The sequence below is a fragment of the Somniosus microcephalus genome, chromosome 15 (genome assembly GCF_052327205.1).
Source record: "Somniosus microcephalus isolate GS21.2 chromosome 15, FLI_Smic_1.0, whole genome shotgun sequence".
Lineage (NCBI taxonomy): Eukaryota > Metazoa > Chordata > Chondrichthyes > Squaliformes > Somniosidae > Somniosus > Somniosus microcephalus.
This window is the reverse complement of record NC_141001.1, coordinates 27391843-27408711: the sequence shown is the minus strand read 5'-3', so window position 1 is coordinate 27408711 and position 16869 is coordinate 27391843. Positions and strand designations below refer to the sequence as shown.

At 51.1% G+C, this 16869-nt stretch overlaps 1 protein-coding gene across 1 annotated transcript in view; it reads left to right on the top strand.

Annotated features, from left to right (window-relative positions):
* LOC147106600 (proline-rich protein 5-like) overlaps positions 1-16869 on the top strand; it is a 173170-nt gene that overhangs the window by 92398 nt on the left and 63903 nt on the right. The window contains exon 7 of the mRNA XM_086007583.1: positions 5254-5394. Within this exon, the coding sequence (XP_085863709.1) occupies positions 5254-5394 (141 nt within the window). The remainder of the gene's footprint in view (positions 1-5253; positions 5395-16869) is intronic.

Sequence of the window (16869 nt, the reverse complement as noted above, 5' to 3'; positions counted from 1 at the left end):
AGGAATTGGCTTAAGAATAGAAAACAGCGAGTTGTGATAAATGGCTGTTTTTCAGACTGGATGATGGTAGACAGTGGTGTTCCCCAAGGGTCAGTGCTGGGGCCACTGCTTTTTTTGATATATTTAAATGACCTGGATATTGGAATACAGAGTAGAATTTCTAAATTTGCCGATGATGACAAACTTGGGGGTGTGGCCAACAGTGAGGAGGATACCAATTGACTACAACAGGACATAGAAAGGCTAGCAGAATGGGCAGATAAGTGGCAGATGGAATTTAATACAGAGAAGTGTGAGGTGATGCATTTTGGCAGAAGGAACAGGGAGAGGCAATATACACTTAATGGCACAGTTTTAAAGAGTGTGCCGGGACAGAGGGACCTGGGAGTTAATGTGCATAGGTCCCTGAAGGTGGCAGGACATATTGAGAGAGTGGTTAGCAAAGCATATGGGATATTGGGCTTCATAAGTAGAGGTATTGAGTACAAAAGTACAGAAGTTATGCTGAACCTTTATAAAGCACTGGTTAGGCCACAACTGGAGTATTGCGTCCAGTTCTGGTCACCACACTTTAGGAAGGATGTGAAGGCCCTTGAGAGGGTGTAGAGGAGATTTACCAGAATGGTTCCAGGGATGGGGGATCTTAGCTACAAGGACAGGTTGCAGAAGCTGGATTTGTTTTCATTCGAGCAAAGGAGATTGAGGGGTGATTTGATAGAGGTGTACAAGATTATGTCAGGTTTGGATAGGCTAGACGAGGAAAGGCTGTTCCCACTAGTTGATGGTACAAGGACTAGGGGACACAGATTTTAGGCTTTGGGCAAGAGATACAGTGGGGACGTGAGGAAAAAAATTTTACGCAGCAAGTGGTGATGACCTGGAACTCGCTGCCGATGGAAGTGGTGGAAGCGGAGACACTCAATGTTTTCAAGGGGAGACTGGATAGGCATTTGAGGGAAATAAAATTGCAGGGCTACGGGGATAGAGCGGGGGAATGGGACTGACTGGATTGCTCTACAGAGAGCCAGCACGGACTCGATGGGCCAAATGGCCTCCTGTGCCATTGTGACTCTATGGCCTAGAAATTCACTTGCGTTTGCGCCCAATTAGGGGCGAAAGAGTGGGTTGCGCCGGAAGTTGCGTCACGCCCGAAATTAGGTGGGCCCTAACATCGGCGTTAGCCGGTAGCGCTGCGCCGGCACCGATGACGTCATCGGTGTGCGCAGTGCCCCGGTACCGCCCGAAACCACGCCGATCCCCATCTTCCGTAGCGGCCGCCTCATCCGTGGCGGCCGCTAACAACATCGGGAGACCGGGTCCTTACAGCCGCCTTAGCGGGGCGCTTTAAGGTGGTGGTGCGGCCGGCCGCTTTTTCGGCGGCCGCCTGCCCGCACCTCCTTCCCCGGCCTCCTCCACCCCCCCCCCCCACGACATTGCCGGCTGGTTTCCGTGGAGCCCGGCACTTCTCCGTTGTGCCGGGCTCTTTTGCCGGCACTTGCAATCGGGGCTCCGGCCGTTGCAGGCACCTCCCCCTTAAGAGAAGGGGGAGGCCTGCAGTACAACAGCCTGCCGCACCGCATCGGGTGGCGCAGCGGGACCGGCAGCGCTGAAATTCACTTTCAGCGCCCCAAGCGGGGCGGCCAAACCCTGGAACAGCGCCCGGTTCCGCTTTGGGGCGCTGAAAGTGAATATGGGGCGGGCACAACTGGCTCCGCGGCGGGCGCAAAATTTACGGCGCAAACGAGCTGGCGGGGCTATACCCAATTTCTAGGCCTATGACTCTATGGGCTAAAAATTGAGTAGCGCCCCATTTGGGAACTGTTAGCGCCCTGGAAAAATTAGCACCCCGCAACGGAAATTGAGTGGTTGCGCCCCAAGAGGGAAGCGGGGCGCTACTGGAAGCAGCCCGCATCCCTCTTGGGGCGCTGCGAGGCAGTATCACAGCGCAACGTGCCACGGTATTGCAGGCCATCTTCCCCTTAAAGGGGAGGGGCCTTGCGCAGCGCGACCCGGGGCCCACCTGGGCCCCCTGGGTTCGGGAGTGCCGGCAAAAGAGCCCGGCACTCGAGAAGTGCCGGGCTCGTGGAGCGCAGCCGACACTCCTGGTGGCGGGGGGCATTCAGGAGGCCGGGGACGGGAGCGCAGGCAGGTGCTGGCAGGCGGCCAGCAACAAAAATGGCCGCCCCACACCTCACCTTTAAATAACCCCTCCCCGGGTGCAGGTAGGCCCCCCTGACCCCGTCGGACATAGTGTCCGGCATTAAGTCAGGGGGCGCTCCTGAAGATCGCGGCCGGGGCGCGAGTGAGGCGCTGCGCAGGGCGATGATGTCATCGCGGTGGCGCAGCGCCGCAGAGCACTACCGGATAGCGCTGCCTCCAACCTCCCGCTGAATTTCACGGGAGGCATGGGTTGCGCTGCGCCCGGGCGCTAGTTGCGCTGCGCCCTCTTAGGGCACTAACAGGAGGTGCAAAGCAACCCATTTTTTCCCCCTATGACTCTAAGGCTCGGCTACAGTGCCCCTCACCCTTGTACAAGTCTGCCGAGGCTGGCGGTCCACCATAAGGGCATCCGCCTCCCATTCTCCAGCAAGGAACTACTGCCTTCTGGAAATGGAGGGGTTGAGGCGGGATGGAAAATTGGTAGGGAAAACAGAAACAAAATAAATGAGTTTTATCTGTGCTGGCAGACAGGCGCACAGAGTATCATCTCCCCCCTTCAGTACCTTCCTAGCTCACCGACCATCACACACATTGATTCCTACGGTAACGGTGAGTCACAGAGACAAATCATTGAAACACCATGATTGGGAAGCATTCGCTGAGGTCATGTTTTCCACATGCTTTTAACTGAGTAGAAATTAGAAAAATAACCCAGGTCCCCGAACCGGCATAAATTACATAAGTGACAACAGATTTTATTGCGCAGGCCTGTAGTCCCACAGGATTAGTGTAACGACAGTTATGTGGAATAGGAAATGTCTGTGAGTCAGTTTAAGGGGATCAGCATCACATCCTCGGGCCAGCACTGAGCTCTGCGCTCAGTGCTCAGTCCTTCTTGGTGCATGCAAAGTGTTTGTGGATGTACGCAAATCCCCCTCTTGTTGACAGCATCCTGTGGAGAAGCACCTGGACCTCAGCTCGTCACTTCCTCCCAAAGACTCCACTGTGATCTGGAAGTCAGTGTGTGAGAAATCACGCATGATGATGCCCTAGCACTTGGTGCACAGCATGTTGCTAATATAATGTCTGTACTGCCATGCTATTGTTGAAAGGTTTAAAGATGTTTTAGATGGTGCTGTCAGTACACATCTCCTTCTTCTCTCTTCTTCTTCTTAGGCAGGCCCTCGGAACCGAGGATGACTTGCTTCCACATTAAAAATGAGTTCGCAGGTGACTGATGAGTCCAATGCGGGACCTACAGTCTCTGTCACAGGTGGAGCAGATGGTGGTTGAAGGGGCGGGTGGGTGGAGTGCTTGGGTTGGCGTGCGCTCCTTGCACTGCCTGCGCTTGGCTTCCGCTTGCTCCCGGCGAAGAGACTCGAGGTGTTCGGCGCTTTCCCGGATGCTTCTCCTCCACTTTGTGCGGTCTTGGGCCAGGGATTCCCAGGTGTCGGTGGGGACGATACACTTTTTCAAGGAGGCTTTGAGGGTGTCCTTGAAGCGTTTCCTCTGCCCACCTGGAGCTCTCTTGCCGTGCCGGAGCTCCGAGTAGAGTGCTTGTTTTGGGAGTCTCGTATCGGGCATGCAGACAATGTGACCTGCCCATCGGAGTTGATTGAGCGTGGTCAAAGCTTCGATGCTGGGGATGTTGGCCTGACATTGGTGCGCCTATCCTGCCAATGGATTTGCAGGATCTTGCAGAGGCAGCGTTGGTGGTACCTCTCCAGTGCTTTGAGGTGCCTGCTGTACATGGTCCATGTCTCTGAGGCATACAGCAGGGTGGGTATCACTGCTGCTCTGTAGACCATGAGCTTAGTGCCGGGTTTGAGGTCCTGGTCTTCAAACACTCTCTTCCTCAGGCGACCAAAGGCTGCACTGGCACACTGAAGGCGGTGTTGGACTTCATCGTCGACGTCTGCCTTGTTGACAGTAGGCTCCCGAGGTATGGAAAGTGGTCCACGTTGTCCAAGGCCTTGTCGTGGATTTTGATAATCGGGGGGGCAGCACTGTGTGGCGGGGGCAGGTTGGTAGAGGACCTTTGCCTTACGGATGTTTAGTGTAAGGCCCATGCTCTCGTACGCTTTGGTGAAGGCGTTGACGATGGTTTGGAGTTCGACCTCCGAGTGAGCGCAGACGCAAGCGTCATCTGCATACTGTAATTCGACTACAGAGGATGGGACGACCTTGGATCTGGACTGGAGGCGATGGAGGTTGAACAGTTTCCCATTTGTTCTGCAAATTAGCTCCACTCCAGTGGGGAGCTTACTGAGGGTGAGATGGAGCATTGCAGCAAGGAAGATCGAGAATCGCGTTGGTGCGATGACACAGCCTTGCTTGACCCCGGTTCGTACATGAATTGGGTCTGTGGTGGAACCGTTGGTCAGGTTCACGGCTTGCATGTCGTTGTGAAGCAGGCGGAGGATAGTGACAAACTTTTGAGGGCAGCCGAATTTGAGGAGGACACTCCATAATTCCTCATGGTTGACGGTGTCGAAGGCCTTTGTGAGATCTATATCTATATATTAAAAACCTTAGGCCTGCGTGCACTTCCTGTCTGTGCCATTTGATTTCCTTTTGTCACACATTCTGTGTTGACTTTCCATTATAAATTTCTTTGTCCCCATTTCTAACACCAATAGAAACTCATCAATTGGCAGCATGTATCAGTACTATTCAGTCAGCCAACTGAGGAATATCTTCTTCTTATACACATGTTGTATAACAACGAGAGAGGTGGCAAGGTGCAGACACAGAGAAAGCTGTTCAGGGGCAGGGTGAAAGTAGCTGAAGGTTCTACCACTCTGTGCCCAGTGCATTAATGTGACAACAAACTGTACCCCTTGAATAATCCATTTCATTTCAGTATATGATTCTCAGAATTGCTGTTATTGTACAGATGCGTAACACGCTCGTATCACATTCCTCTCTCTGCTGTAAGAGGCGTCAATGTGATTATTTCACAGTGTTAAGCATTCGTACAATGACGTTGACAAAGTAATTTCTGGCCTAAAATGAGTTACAACTTTGATGTATCAGAAAACATCCTCATGAAAAGTAGCACGAAGTAACTTTGATGTTTGGTCCTTTTATTAGGGGCAGGAGCTAACCATTCGCCAGATGGCTTTGCTTGGATTCCGAGATCTGGTTCTGTTGAAGGTGAATCTGGAGCAGGTGCTGCACCAACCTCACACCAATGTGCCCCCATCCATCACACAGATGTTATTAGTGCTTCAGGTAAGATATTGATCTAGACGGGTCTGGTTTAGGCAGGCTAAAGCATGCATCTCCTTTTAAGATGGTAGACAAGCAATGGCGAGCATTTAAAGAATTAATACATAATTTACAAGAAATATACATTCCTTTAAGGCAGAAAAATCCCACAGGAAAAGTGGTCCAACCGTGGCTAACAAGAGAAGTTAAAGATAGTATTAGATCAAAGGAAGAGGCTTATAATGTTGCCAAAAAGAGTAGTAAGCTTGAGGATTGGGAGGATTTTGGAATTCAGCAAAGGAGGACCAAGAAATTGATAAGGAAAGAGAAAAATGAATATGAGAGTAAACTAGCAAGAGACATAAAAACAGATTGTAAATGTTTCTATAGGTATGTAAATAGGAAGAGATTAGTGAAAGTAAACGTGGGCCCATTAGAGGCAGAGACAGGAGAAATTATAATGGGCAATAAGGAAATGGCAGAGACATTAAACAAATACTTTGTACCTGTCTTCACATTAAAAGACACACAAAAATTCCAGAAATAATGGGAAACCAAGGGTCTAGAGAGAATGAGGAACTTAAACAAATCAGTATAAGTAAAGACATATTACTGGAGAAATTAATGGGACTAAGTGACGACAAATCCCCATGACATGATCTGCATCCTAGGTAGCTTCTGAGATAGTGGATGCGCTGGTATTAATCTTCCAGAATTCCCTAGATTCTAGAACAGTCCCCAAGGATTGGAAGGTAGCAAACATAACCCCGCTATTTAAGAAATGATATCAGTAGCAGGCAAAATGCTAGAATCTATTATTAGGGACGTGGTAACAGGGCACTTAGAAAATCATAATATGATTAGGCAGAGTCAACATGGTTTTATGAAAGGGAAATCGTGTTTGACAAATCTGTTAGAGTTTTCTGAAGATGTAACTAGTAGGATGGATAAGGGGGAACCAGTGGATGTGGTGTATTTGGATTTTCAAAAAGCATTCGATAAGGTGCCACACAAGAGGTTATTACACAAAATTAGGACTCATGGGATTGGGGGTAATATATTAGCATAGATTGAGGATTGGTCAACGGACAGAAAATAGAGAGCAGGAATAAACCGGAATTTTTCAGGTTGGCAGGCTGTAACTAGTGGGGTACCGCAGAATCAGTTCTTGGGCCTCAGCTATTTACAGTCTATATTAATGACTTGGATGAAGGGACTGAGTGCAGTGGCCAGAACTAGCCGCGCCTCTAGCCAAGCTGTTCCAGTACAGCTACAACACTGGCATCAATCAGACAATGTGGAAAACTGCCCAGGTATGTCCTGTCCATAAAAAGCAGGACAAATCAAACCCGGCCAATTACCGCCCCATCAGTCTACTCTCAATCATCAGCAAAGTGATGGAAAGTGTCATCGACAGTGCTATCAAGTGGCACTTACTCACCAATAACCTGCTCACTGATGCCCAGTTTGGGTTCCGTAAAACCGCTCGGCTCCCGACCTCATTACATGGACAAAGGAGCTGAATTCCAGAGGTGAGGTAAGAGTGACTGCCCTTGACATCAAGGCAGCATTTGACTGAGTGTGGCATCAAGGAGCCCTAGTAAAACTGAAGTCAATGGGAATTGGGGGGAAAACTCTCCACTGGCTGGAGTCATACCTAGCACAAATAAAGATGGTTGTGGTGGTTGAAGGTCAATTATCTCAGCCCAAGGACATCGCTGCAGGAGTTCCTCAGGGCAGTGTCCTCGGCCCAACCAGCTTCAGCTGCTTCATCAATGATCTTCCCTCCAACATAAGTTCAGAAATGGGGATGTTCGCTGATGACTGCACAGTGTTCAGCGCCATTCACAACTCCTCAGACAATGAAGCAGTCCATGCCCACTTGCAACAAGATCTGGACGACTTTCAGGCTTGGGCTGATAAGTGGCAGGTAACATTCGCGCCACAGAAGTGCCAGGCAATGACTATCTCCAACAAGCGAGAGTTTAACCACCTCCCTTTGACATTCAACGGCATTACCATTGCCGAATCCCCCACCATCAACATCCTGGGGGTCACCATTGACCAGAAACTTAACTGGATCAGCCACATAAATACTGTGGCAACAAGAGCAGGTAAGAGGCTAGGTATTCTGCGGCAAGTGTCTCACCTTCTGACTCCCCAAAGCCTTTCCACCATCTACAAGGCACAAGTAAGGAGTGTGATGGAATACTCTCCACTTGCCTGGATGAGTGCAGCTCCAACAACACTCAAGAAGCTCGAAACCATCCAGGACAAAGCAGCCCGCTTAATTGACACCCCATCCATCCCTTTAAACATCTACAAGATGCACTGCAGCAACTCGCCAAGACTTCTTCGGCAGCACCTCCCAAACCCGCGACCTCTTCCACCTAGAAGGACAAGGGCAGCAGGCGCATGGGAACACCACCACCTCCAAGTTCCCATCCAAGTGACACACCATCCTGACTTGGAAATATATCGCTGATCCTTCATCGTCGCTGGGTCAAAATCCTGGAACTCCCTCCCTAACAGCACTGTGGCAGTACCTTCACCACATGGGCTGCAGCAGTTCAAGAAGGCGGCTCACCACCACCTTCTCAAGGGCAATTAGGGATGGGCAATAAATGCTGGCCTTGCCAGTGATGCCCACATCCCATAAACTAATTTTAAAAACATATCCAAGTTTGTTGATGATACAGAGTTAGGTGAGAAAGTAAGCTGTGAGGAGGACACAAAGAGGCTGCAGAGAGATATAGACAGGTTGACTGAGTGGGCAAGAACACGGCAAATGGAATACAATGTGGGGAAGTGTGAAGCTATCCGCTTTGGTAGGAAAAACAAAAAAGCAGAATATTTTTTGAATGGTGAGAGACTGGGAAATGTTCAGAGGGACCAGGGTGTCCTTGTACATGAATCACAAAGTTAACATGCAGGTACAGCAAGCAATTAGGAAAACAAATGGTATGTTAGCTTTTGTTACAAAGGGATTAGAGTATAAGAGTAAGGAAGTCTTACTACAATTATACAGGGCATTGGTGAGGCCACACCTGGAATACTGTGTACAGTTCTGGTCTCTTTTCCAAAGGAAAGATATACTTGCCTTAGAGGGAGTGCAACAAAGGTTCACTAGACTGGTTCCTGGGATGAGGGGATTGTCCTATGAGGAGAGATTGAGTAGATTAGGCATATATTCCCCAGAGTTTAGAAGAATGAGGGGTGATCTAGTTGAAACATGTAAGATTTTTAAGGGGCTTGACAGGGTTAATGCTGAGAAAATGTTTTCCCTGACTGGGGAATCTCGAACACAGGACCACAGTCCCAGAATAAGTGGTTGGCTATTTAGGACTGAGATGTGGAAAAATTTCTTCACTCAAAGGGTTGTGAATCTTTGGCATTCTCTACCCCAGAGAGCTGTGGACGCTCAGTCGTTGAGTATATTCAAATGTAAGAAGTCACACAACACCAGGTTATAGTCCAACAGCTTTATTTGAAATCACAAGCTTTCGGAGCGCTGCATTTCTCCACTTCACCTGAAGAAGGAGCAGCGCTCCGAAAGCTTGTGATTTCAAATAAAGCTGTTGGACTATAACCTGGTGTTGTGTGACTTCTTACATTTGTCCACCCCAGTCCAACTCCGGCATCTCCACACCATGAGTATATTCAAGGCAGAGGTCGATACATTTTTGGGAACTAAGAGAATTAAGGATATGGGGATAGTGCGGGAAGGTGGAGTTGAGGCAGAAGATCAGCTATGATCTTGTTGAATGGTGGAGCAGGACACCAAGGGCCAAATGGCCGACTCCTGCTCCTATTTCTTATGTTCTTAAGACCATAACCTGGGCCAATTCGGAGACAGTGGTTAGTGATGCTTCAGTTCACCAAACCTTCAGGTTTTTGAGCCAAGTTGCTGCAGGTTACTCACGTGTAGTCCATAGATCTGAAACCATTGCCACTAAATCTGGTTTTATCTCCCTTGGCCGTGTTTTTTCTCTCCCGCTCTTCCCAGTTTTCTCTTCTACCCTTTCTCCTATCCTACAACTGTTGACTCCTTGCTAGGGTCCAGTTCCACAAGCACTAGACTGGGGTACAGTTCCCCAAGCACTAGACTGGGGTACAGTTCCACAAGCACTAGACTGGGGTACAGTTCCACAAGTACTAGACTGGGGTACAGTTCCACAAGCACTAGACTGGGGTACAGTTCCACAAGCACTAGGCTGGGGTACAGTTCCACAAGCACTAGGCTGGGGTACAGTTCCACAAGCACTAGACTGGGGTACAGTTCCACAAGCACTAGACTGGGGTACAGTTCCACAAGCACTAGGCTGGGGTACAGTTCCACAAGCACTAGACTGGGGTACAGTTCCACAAGCACTAGCTTGGTGTACAGTTCCACAAGCACTAGGCTGGGGTACAATTCCATAAGCACTAGGCTGGGGTACAGTTCCACAAGCACTAGGCTGGGGTACAGTTCCACAAGCACTAGGCTGGGGTACAGTTCCACAAGCACTAGGCTGCGGTACAGTTCCCCAAACACTAGACTGGCGTACAGTTCCACAAGCACTAGACTGGGGTACAGTTCCCCAAGCACTAGGCTGGGGTACAGTTCCACAAGCACTAGGCTGGGGTACAGTTCCACAAGCACTAGGCTGGGGTACAGTTCCACAAGCACTAGACTGTGGCACAGTTCCACAAGCACTAGACTTGGGTACAGTTCCACAAGCACTAGACTGGGGTCCAGTTCCACAAGCACTAGGCTGGGGTACAGTTCCACAAGCACTAGGCTGGGGTACAGTTCCACAAGCACTAGGCTGGGGTACAGTTCCACAAGCACTAGACTGGGGTACAGTTCCCCAAGCACTAGACTGGGGTACAGTTCCCCAAGCACTAGACTGGGGTACAGTTCCCCAAGCACTAGACTGGGGTACAGTTCCCCAAGCACTAGACTGGGGTACAGTTCCACAAGCACTAGACTGGTGTACAGTTCCACAAGCACTAGACTGGGGTACAGTTCCACAAGCACTAGACTGGGGTACAGTTCCACAAGCACTAGACTGGGGTACAGTTCCCCAAGCACTAGACTGGGGTACAGTTCCACAAGCACTAGACTGGGGTACAGTTCCCCAAGCACTAGACTGGGGTACAGTTCCCCAAGCACTAGACTGGGGTACAGTTCCGCAAGCACTAGACTGGGGTACAGTTCCCCAAGCACTAGACTGGGGTACAGTTCCACAAGCACTAGACTGGTGTACAGTTCCACAAGCACTAGACTGGGGTACAGTTCCACAAGCACTAGACTGGGGTACAGTTCCACAAGCACTAGACTGGGGTACAGTTCCACAAGCACTAGACTGGGGTACAGTTCCCCAAGCACTAGACTGGGGTACAGTTCCACAAGCACTAGGCTGGGGTACAGTTCCACAAGCACTAGACTGGGGTACAGTTCCACAAGCACTAGACTGGGGTACAGTTCAACAAGCACTAGACTGGGGTACAGTTCCTCAAGCACTAGACTGGGGTACAGTTCCACAAGCACTAGACTGGGGTACAGTTCCACAAGCACTAGACTGGGGTACAGTTCCCCAAGCGCTAGACTGGGGTACAGTTCCACAAGCACTTGACTGGGGTACAGTTCCCCAAGCACTAGACTCGGGTACAGTTCCCCAAGCACTAGACTGGGGTACAGTTCCACAAGCACTTGACTGGGGTACAGTTCCACAAGCACTAGGCTGGGGTACAGTTCCACAAGCACTAGACTGGGGTCCAGTTCCACAAGCACTAGACTGGGGTACAGTTCCACAAGCACTAGGCTGGGGTACAGTTTCACAAGCACTAGACTGGGGTACAGTTCCACAAGCACTAGACTTGGGTACAGTTCCGCAAGCACTAGACTGGGGTACAGTTCCACAAGCACTAGGCTGGGGTACAGTTCCACAAGCACTAGACTGGGGTACAGTTCCACAAGCACTAGGCTGGGGTACATTTCCACAAGCACTAGACTGGGGTACAGTTCCACAAGCACTAGGCTGGGGTACAGTTCCACAAGCACTAGGCTGGGGTACAGTTCCACAAGCACCAGACTGGGGTACAGTTCCACAAGCACTAGACTGGGGTACAGTTCCCCAAGCACTAGACTGGGGTACAGTTCCACAAGCACTAGACTGGGGTACAGTTCCACAAGCACTAGACTGGGGTACAGTTCCACAAGCACTAGACTGGGGTACAGTTCCACAAGCACTAGGCTGGGGGACAGTTCCACAAGCACTAGGCTGCGGTACAGTTCCACAAGCACTAGACTGGGGTACAGTTCCACAAGCACTAGGCTGGGGTATAGTTCCACAAGCACTAGACTGGGGCACAGTTCCACAAGCACTAGGCTGCAGTACAGTTCCACAAGCACTAAACTGGGGTACAGTTCCCCAAACACTAGACTGGGGTACAGTTCCACAGGCACTAAACTGGGGTACAGTTCCCCAAACACTAGACTGGGGTACAGTTCCACAAGCACTAGACTGGGGTACAGTTCCACAAGCACTAGACTGGGGTACAGTTCCACATGCACTAGGCTGCAGTACAGTTCCCCAAGCACTAAACTGGGGTACAGTTCCGCAAACACTAGACTGGGGTACAGTTCCACAAGCACTAGACTGGGGTACAGTTCCACAAGCACTAGGCTGGGGTACAGTTCCACAAGCACTAGACCGGGGTACAGTTCCACAAGCACCAGGCTGGGTTCCAGTTCCACAAGCACTCGGCTGGGGTACAGTTCCACAAGCACTAGACTGGGGCACAGTTCCACAAGCACTAGACTGGGGTACAGTTCCCCAAGCACTAGACTGGGGTACAGTTCCACAAGCACTAGACTGGTGTACAGTTCCACAAGCACTAGACTGGGGTACAGTTCCACAAGCACTAGACTGGGGTACAGTTCCACAAGCACTAGACTGGGGTACAGTTCCACAAGCACTAGACTGGGGTACAGTTCCCCAAGCACTAGACTGGGGTACAGTTCCACAAGCACTAGGCTGGGGTACAGTTCCACAAGCACTAGACTGGGGTACAGTTCCACAAGCACTAGACTGGGGTACAGTTCAACAAGCACTAGACTGGGGTACAGTTCCTCAAGCACTAGACTGGGGTACAGTTCCACAAGCACTAGACTGGGGTACAGTTCCACAAGCACTAGACTGGGGTACAGTTCCCCAAGCGCTAGACTGGGGTACAGTTCCACAAGCACTTGACTGGGGTACAGTTCCCCAAGCACTAGACTCGGGTACAGTTCCCCAAGCACTAGACTGGGGTACAGTTCCACAAGCACTTGACTGGGGTACAGTTCCACAAGCACTAGGCTGGGGTACAGTTCCACAAGCACTAGACTGGGGTCCAGTTCCACAAGCACTAGACTGGGGTACAGTTCCACAAGCACTAGGCTGGGGTACAGTTCCACAAGCACTAGACTGGGGTACAGTTCCACAAGCACTAGACTTGGGTACAGTTCCGCAAGCACTAGACTGGGGTACAGTTCCACAAGCACTAGGCTGGGGTACAGTTCCACAAGCACTAGACTGGGGTACAGTTCCACAAGCACTAGGCTGGGGTACATTTCCACAAGCACTAGACTGGGGTACAGTTCCACAAGCACTAGGCTGGGGTACAGTTCCACAAGCACTAGGCTGGGGTACAGTTCCACAAGCACCAGACTGGGGTACAGTTCCACAAGCACTAGACTGGGGTACAGTTCCCCAAGCACTAGACTGGGGTACAGTTCCACAAGCACTAGACTGGGGTACAGTTCCACAAGCACTAGACTGGGGTACAGTTCCACAAGCACTAGACTGGGGTACAGTTCCACAAGCACTAGGCTGGGGGACAGTTCCACAAGCACTAGGCTGCGGTACAGTTCCACAAGCACTAGACTGGGGTACAGTTCCACAAGCACTAGGCTGGGGTATAGTTCCACAAGCACTAGACTGGGGCACAGTTCCACAAGCACTAGGCTGCAGTACAGTTCCACAAGCACTAAACTGGGGTACAGTTCCCCAAACACTAGACTGGGGTACAGTTCCACAGGCACTAAACTGGGGTACAGTTCCCCAAACACTAGACTGGGGTACAGTTCCACAAGCACTAGACTGGGGTACAGTTCCACAAGCACTAGACTGGGGTACAGTTCCACATGCACTAGGCTGCAGTACACTTCCCCAAGCACTAAACTGGGGTACAGTTCCGCAAACACTAGACTGGGGTACAGTTCCACAAGCACTAGACTGGGGTACAGTTCCACAAGCACTAGGCTGGGGTACAGTTCCACAAGCACTAGACCGGGGTACAGTTCCACAAGCACCAGGCTGGGTTCCAGTTCCACAAGCACTCGGCTGGGGTACAGTTCCACAAGCACTAGACTGGGGCACAGTTCCACAAGCACTAGACTGGGGTACAGTTCCACAAGCACTAGGCTGGGGTACAGTTCCACAAGCACTAGACTGGGGTACAGTTCCACAAGCACTAGGCTGGGGTACATTTCCACAAGCACTAGACTGGGGTACAGTTCCACAAGCACTAGGCTGGGGTACAGTTCCACAAGCACTAGGCTGGGGTACAGTTCCACAAGCACCAGACTGGGGTACAGTTCCACAAGCACTAGACTGGGGTACAGTTCCCCAAGCACTAGACTGGGGTACAGTTCCACAAGCACTAGACTGGGGTACAGTTCCACAAGCACTAGACTGGGGTACAGTTCCACAAGCACTAGACTGGGGTACAGTTCCACAAGCACTAGGCTGGGGGACAGTTCCACAAGCACTAGGCTGCGGTACAGTTCCACAAGCACTAGACTGGGGTACAGTTCCACAAGCACTAGGCTGGGGTATAGTTCCACAAGCACTAGACTGGGGCACAGTTCCACAAGCACTAGGCTGGGGTACAGTTCCACAAGCACTAGACTGGGGTACAGTTCCACAAGCACTAGACTTGGGTACAGTTCCGCAAGCACTAGACTGGGGTACAGTTCCACAAGCACTAGGCTGGGGTACAGTTCCACAAGCACTAGACTGGGGTACAGTTCCACAAGCACTAGGCTGGGGTACATTTCCACAAGCACTAGACTGGGGTACAGTTCCACAAGCACTAGGCTGGGGTACAGTTCCACAAGCACTAGGCTGGGGTACAGTTCCACAAGCACCAGACTGGGGTACAGTTCCACAAGCACTAGACTGGGGTACAGTTCCCCAAGCACTAGACTGGGGTACAGTTCCACAAGCACTAGACTGGGGTACAGTTCCACAAGCACTAGACTGGGGTACAGTTCCACAAGCACTAGACTGGGGTACAGTTCCACAAGCACTAGGCTGGGGGACAGTTCCACAAGCACTAGGCTGCGGTACAGTTCCACAAGCACTAGACTGGGGTACAGTTCCACAAGCACTAGGCTGGGGTATAGTTCCACAAGCACTAGACTGGGGCACAGTTCCACAAGCACTAGGCTGCAGTACAGTTCCACAAGCACTAAACTGGGGTACAGTTCCCCAAACACTAGACTGGGGTACAGTTCCACAGGCACTAAACTGGGGTACAGTTCCCCAAACACTAGACTGGGGTACAGTTCCACAAGCACTAGACTGGGGTACAGTTCCACAAGCACTAGACTGGGGTACAGTTCCACATGCACTAGGCTGCAGTACACTTCCCCAAGCACTAAACTGGGGTACAGTTCCGCAAACACTAGACTGGGGTACAGTTCCACAAGCACTAGACTGGGGTACAGTTCCACAAGCACTAGGCTGGGGTACAGTTCCACAAGCACTAGACCGGGGTACAGTTCCACAAGCACCAGGCTGGGTTCCAGTTCCACAAGCACTCGGCTGGGGTACAGTTCCACAAGCACTAGACTGGGGCACAGTTCCACAAGCACTAGACTGGGGTACAGTTCCACAAGCACTAGGCTGGGGTACAGTTCCACAAGCACTAGACTGGGGTACAGTTCCACAAGCACTAGGCTGGGGTACATTTCCACAAGCACTAGACTGGGGTACAGTTCCACAAGCACTAGGCTGGGGTACAGTTCCACAAGCACTAGGCTGGGGTACAGTTCCACAAGCACCAGACTGGGGTACAGTTCCACAAGCACTAGACTGGGGTACAGTTCCCCAAGCACTAGACTGGGGTACAGTTCCACAAGCACTAGACTGGGGTACAGTTCCACAAGCACTAGACTGGGGTACAGTTCCACAAGCACTAGACTGGGGTACAGTTCCACAAGCACTAGGCTGGGGGACAGTTCCACAAGCACTAGGCTGCGGTACAGTTCCACAAGCACTAGACTGGGGTACAGTTCCACAAGCACTAGGCTGGGGTACAGTTCCACAAGCACTAGACTGGGGCACAGTTCCACAAGCACTAGGCTGCAGTACAGTTCCACAAGCACTAAACTGGGGTACAGTTCCCCAAACACTAGACTGGGGTACAGTTCCACAGGCACTAAACTGGGGTACAGTTCCCCAAACACTAGACTGGGGTACAGTTCCACAAGCACTAGACTGGGGTACAGTTCCACAAGCACTAGACTGGGGTACAGTTCCACATGCACTAGGCTGCAGTACACTTCCCCAAGCACTAAACTGGGGTACAGTTCCGCAAACACTAGACTGGGGTACAGTTCCACAAGCACTAGACTGGGGTACAGTTCCACAAGCACTAGGCTGGGGTACAGTTCCACAAGCACTAGACCGGGGTACAGTTCCACAAGCACCAGGCTGGGTTCCAGTTCCACAAGCACTCGGCTGGGGTACAGTTCCACAAGCACTAGACTGGGGCACAGTTCCACAAGCACTAGACTGGGGTACAGTTCCCCAAGCACTAGACTGGGGTACAGTTCCACAAGCACTAGACTGGTGTACAGTTCCACAAGCACTAGACTGGGGTACAGTTCCACAAGCACTAGACTGGGGTACAGTTCCACAAGCACTAGACTGGGGTACAGTTCCACAAGCACTAGACTGGGGTACAGTTCCCCAAGCACTAGACTGGGGTACAGTTCCACAAGCACTAGGCTGGGGTACAGTTCCACAAGCACTAGACTGGGGTACAGTTCCACAAGCACTAGACTGGGGTACAGTTCAACAAGCACTAGACTGGGGTACAGTTCCTCAAGCACTAGACTGGGGTACAGTTCCACAAGCACTAGACTGGGGTACAGTTCCACAAGCACTAGACTGGGGTACAGTTCCCCAAGCGCTAGACTGGGGTACAGTTCCACAAGCACTTGACTGGGGTACAGTTCCCCAAGCACTAGACTCGGGTACAGTTCCCCAAGCACTAGACTGGGGTACAGTTCCACAAGCACTTGACTGGGGTACAGTTCCACAAGCACTAGGCTGGGGTACAGTTCCACAAGCACTAGACTGGGGTCCAGTTCCACAAGCACTAGACTGGGGTACAGTTCCACAAGCACTAGGCTGGGGTACAGTTCCACAAGCACTAGACTGGGGTACAGTTCCACAAGCA